The sequence below is a fragment of the Sinocyclocheilus rhinocerous genome, unplaced genomic scaffold, assembly GCF_001515625.1.
Source record: "Sinocyclocheilus rhinocerous isolate Xijiao unplaced genomic scaffold, SAMN03320098_v1.1 scaffold19, whole genome shotgun sequence".
In the NCBI taxonomy this organism is placed as follows: Eukaryota; Metazoa; Chordata; class Actinopteri; order Cypriniformes; family Cyprinidae; genus Sinocyclocheilus; species Sinocyclocheilus rhinocerous.
In genome coordinates, this window is record NW_015638975.1 from 1,307,155 (window position 1) to 1,312,395 (window position 5,241).

Here is a 5,241-nt window from a genome sequence, read left to right on the forward strand (position 1 = left end):
AACTGACACCCTAATGTAAGAATCTATAGTCTGCTCCGACCCAGATTCCACTCCACAATATGTTTGATCATGCTCATTTCCCAAAATGGCTTAATTATTATAGAGAAGAAGAAAGTCAACAGTTATGTTGTTTGTAGACCAATTGGGATGATCACATCCTGAGCAAATGGTGACCAATTGTAGAATGGGAGCAGGTGTGGGACACTGAGAACCACCTCAAACAAAGGGGTGTCAGAACTTAATTAACATACAGACCACAGCTGTAACAACAGGAGCAACTTCATTTTCATGGAGGGTAGTAAACTCTAAGTGTATAAAATGTTTGAGCTTAGGATGCTCGTGGTTCATTCCGACTCCGTTGAACCCAAGGTACTACATGTACTTTGTCACTGCTATGCTGCAATAAACATCTTCATCGAGATCTTCATCGTCCTCATCATTTTTCTTACATTAACTTTAACCGCCAACTGTTTATCATGGCTGCTGGAAGTGCATTATTCAAGCATCAATTCAGTCGCATCTTCCTCTAACTTAATATGTTAAGGTAAATTTCAGATTTCTGCTTACTAAATTATTTGTATATATGCTTGCCTATCTACATGGCCTGAAATTTGGTGTGAGGTTGCGGGTATTGCATACAGTGTTAACTCCCGCAAGTGCCACGTTCGGTAAATTCCCACTCACTTATGAGACGCGCGAACTGACACCCTAATGTAAGAATCTATAGTCTGCTCCGACCCAGATTCCACTCCACAATATGTTTGATCATGCTCATTTCCCAAAATGGCTTAATTATTATAGAGAAGAAGAAAGTCAACAGTTATGTTGTTTGTAGATCACTTGGGACTATCACATCCTGAGCAAATGGTGACCAATTGTAGAATGGGAGCAGGTGTGGGACACTGAGAACCACCTCAAACAAAGGGGTGTCAGAACTTAATTAACATACAGACCACAGCTGTAACAACAGGAGCAACTTCATTTTCATGGAGGGTAGTAAACTCTAAGTGTATAAAATGTTTGAGCTTAGGATGCTCGTGGTTCATTCCGACTCCGTTGAACCCAAGGTACTACATGTACTTTGTCACTGCTATGCTGCAATAAACATCTTCATCGAGATCTTCATCGTCCTCATCATTTTTCTTACATTCAACAAAACTACTTTTCCAACAAGTCTGTCTAGCAAGTCATTTTTAACAAGTCTGGCTCGGAATCTGCCTATTCACCATGTTTGTATTGTACTTTACTAATGTGTGTCTTACTTGTAACTGAGAAAACATGGAATAGCATAATGCTAATGATTTCCGAAGATCTAAATTCGTGTAATTCAAGTGCTTTTATCTTTCATATAGTCACACTGAATTGAAAATGTCTGCTTTTAAGGTAAACTGACTCTGAAGATCCCTTGGAAAAACCTGTACAATGAGGCAGTGGTGGCTACATTAGATGGATTATACCTTCTGGTGGTTCCAGGTGCAAGTGAGTGCTTCTAGTTTTTTTGTTTTACTTATTATGTTCCCTTAATGCAACATGTTTCTTAATGTGGAAGTTGTTTTTATATCTAGCTTGAAGCACCATGCTATTTATTTCATGTCACTTTACTACAGTAATTTGTCTACAAAATGCTTTCATTTATTGTTATAACATCTCGTCTTAGAAATTAATTGCATGATTTATTTATAAGCTAGATGGATTCCTGCCTCTTAACTGAGGGGTGTGTCGTGTCTTGCATTATACAACATTTCATTAAACAAAGAAAATGTAATTGTCAGACACAAAATAATGTATACTTATTATAATACATAATATACGATTTTGATAATTTTTAATAAATAATGCTTTTATTAATTACTGTAATAAAAAGCAGTCAGTGACACTTGCATCATTATTATGTTAGACCCATTTGAAAGCTATGTGAGGATGTTATTTTTTGCCAAGTGTAGCAGCAATTACAAATATATTGAATAACTAAATTTCTTTGATACAGTATATATTTTCAGTATTACTTGGGCTGCTTCAGCTGACATTGTCTTTTACATGTTGCAGCTGAGTCTAAGTTATTTTCCTCACCTTACAATGGTAAGCCAGGTGTAGAAGGTGGGTAGCAGGGTGGTGGCTTGGGACCCGGACCGTTAAGCTGCTCTTGTGTGTATCTGAATCTTTGATAATTATGGCAAACTTTATATGTACCTTTGGTTACAATGTTTAATCATACAAATACAAGTGTTTATTTGGAGAGCCATTGATAGCATGTATTGACAGTGTATCAATCAAGACTTTTGAGAGTGTTTGTTCAAATTTGGCATTGATCTTGGTAACTTTTTTCCATTCTTTTGGGATCTGCTTTATCTTGTAGACCGATCAATTATGTATAATGCATGTTCTGTAAGTAAAATGCTGTAAAATGATTTTTCATTTTTTTAAGCATGAAAGTCTGCTACTTTCTGTCTAGCTCTTGCAATGAAGACAGTCAGCTTCTACCTGCCAATGAAAAGTTGTTGCTGTTTTGAGATATACACAAGCCTTTATCTTTCAACATTGCTGAAAGATGTGCTGTAAAGATGGATTGCCTCAGAATCATTGAATATGCCCAATTTAGTGCAATGTCCTGTAAATTCACTATTATTATCTATAACACCATAAATAGGTGCATAATCTTGAAATATTTCTATTCTGACGTAACATGAGTCCTCATACTTTCTCGTGTTTTTATTCTTTACTACTACTATTATTATTATGTCTCTTGTTGTATTTATATGTGTATTTATATGTGTGCACTCAAAGCTTCAATACCAAGAAAAACTTCTTCTGTGTGCTTGCACACTTGCCAATAAAGCTCTTTCTGATTCTGATGAATAGACTGTATATCTTAATGGATTAAATTGCCTCAGGAACTCCAAAGACCCTTTTGGTCTCTATAGACCAAAAATAACAAGTGGCATTTTCTTTATATAACATTGTTTGTTTGATCTTCATACCTGTCTCTTTTATTACTCTGGTGAAGAGAGATAAACAGTGGCAGCATATACAATAGTAGGCATTAAAGGGTTAGTTCACCCAAAAATGAAAATTAGGCTGCGTTTTACTCACCCCCGAGGCATCCTAGGTGTATATGACCAATGATGTATGAGGTCGGCTTTGCGCATGCGCCGCTCAGAAGTGCCGCACACGGAAACACAGCGGAGAGATCAAAACAAAACAACGGTCAAGGATTAGAAGTACAAAAAGAGGATTTGTAAAGAATGTCAGAGGATTTCAATATAAGCCAAGAGGAGACTGGTTTTCCTTTGCTAAAGTAAGGAAACTTTGCTTCCTTTGATCCTGTAAACAAACGTTGGTTTTCACGAGACTCACCGGCGCATGCGCAACGCTGACCCCATACCTCATCAACCCTGGTGCTGCTTCCGTGTAGGACTGTTGGCGCAAGCTACATTAAAGTGATTATTACGTTTTGAATATGGATATTTTTCTTACAAAAACGCATTGATTCGCTTCAGAAAGCCTTTGTTCACCCCCCGGAGCCTTGTGAGACACTTTTTTTTATGGATGGGCGATTTTTATTTAAGTTCTTTTGGACTGAAGCATGCAACACCCGCTGAGTAAGTCATATACACCTAGGATGCCTCGGGGTGAGTAAAACGCAGCCTAATTTTCATTTTTGGGTGAACTAACCCTTTAAGGTTTTTGTTTCTCACATGGATTGGTCTGAACCAGTCCTTCCTGATAGCGCTTCACTAGTGGATTCCAAATCAGAGGACAAAGCCACAATGAAAATCTTAAGTCTGCTTGAATGAGCAGCATTAGACTGTAGCTACTTATAAGCCACAGTTCAAACCGTGGGAGATGGTCATTGTAAATTACTTTTCTGTTATTACATGGTTGACTGAGCTCCCAGTGTTTGGTTTTCCACTGTACATTTTGGGTATGACAAACACAATGTTAGGTGGCAGTAGTGAAAACAGATTAGTAATAAATTAAAGACTTCTGAGGTGTTAATGATATAAATGGTATCTTTGATGTTTGTTTACCTCTAACTGCGTGTGTATTGTGTGTTTAAAGCAATTAAATATGATCCAGTTAAAGAAGAGCATTACCAGCAGGAGGCCAAACAGAAGGAGCTTCAGCGCATTGAGGAAACCCTGCAGCTGGTTGCACGCAGAGGTGAGGAACCCCTTGTCTGGTTGTATGCGAAGGACGTAATACTTTCTTGACCTAGTACATAGTCAACTTTTGCATTAAAATTTGCCAGTTCTCTTTTTATGCTCTCTGTACAATTCATATGCAGTTATTGAAAGTATAACTATTAACGGGTGTTCATCATTTCATTTAATCCCATCCAATCATACCATAATCAGTCTGTTTCAACTTCATTCATCATTCATTCCTCCATTTATTTGAGTTTGCACATTAAATCTGCATTGTATCAGTTTATTGCCTCAGCCGATGTTGTTTTTGCCTGTTTTAAGATTTAGATCATCTTCTAGCACTAACTTAAAAGGATAACAATGTAATATGGCAAACATTTTAAACCTTTAAGAGCACTTTCTCTTTAACAGGGCATATGAAGTGAGTTGCATGTAACAATATTAAAGCTCTGTGGAAACAGCATCCCAGAAGTCCCTATTATTAGGAGCACTTCTTCCTAATTGAAACTGTTTTTTCTATAGCAGATTCCATAATAAATATTCCATCTTTTATACTTAACACTATATTGTTATGATGTTCAAATAAAACCATAAGTACTATTCAAAATTTCTTTGGAAAGAAATTAATACTTTTATTCATCAGCAAGGATACATTAAATTGATCTAAAGTGACTGTAAGGACATTTGTAATGTTACAAAAATTTTTTTTTTTTTTTTTTAAATAAATGCTGTTCTTTTGAACTTTCAATTAATTGAATAATTCATAATTTCATAATAAATCATTATTTCTTAAATCCCAAATCAGCATATTAGCATGATATCTGAAGGATGATGTGACACTTAAAGGGGTCATATGATGCGATTTCAATTTTTCCTTTCTCTTTGGAGTGTTACAAGCTCTTGGTGCATAAAGAAGATCTGTAAAGTTGCAAAGACTAAAGTCTCAAATCCAAAGAGATATTCTTTATAAAAGTTAAGAGTTAACCACGCCTACCTAAAATGGCTCGTTCTAACACGCGAAACTACTTTGTTTGGTCTTCCAAAAAAGGACTAGAAATCAGTGGTTATGTTGTATTTACAACACTGTTCCAGAACA

At 36.3% G+C, this 5,241-nt stretch overlaps 1 protein-coding gene across 1 annotated transcript in view; it reads left to right on the forward strand.

Moving 5' to 3' along the window:
* Window positions 1-5,241, forward strand: part of LOC107750513 (vacuolar protein sorting-associated protein 13C-like) — a 69,560-nt gene that overhangs the window by 5,112 nt on the left and 59,207 nt on the right. The window contains exons 4-5 of the mRNA XM_016565924.1: window positions 1,384-1,479; window positions 4,060-4,161. Of these exons, the coding sequence (XP_016421410.1) occupies window positions 1,384-1,479; window positions 4,060-4,161 (198 nt within the window). The remainder of the gene's footprint in view (window positions 1-1,383; window positions 1,480-4,059; window positions 4,162-5,241) is intronic.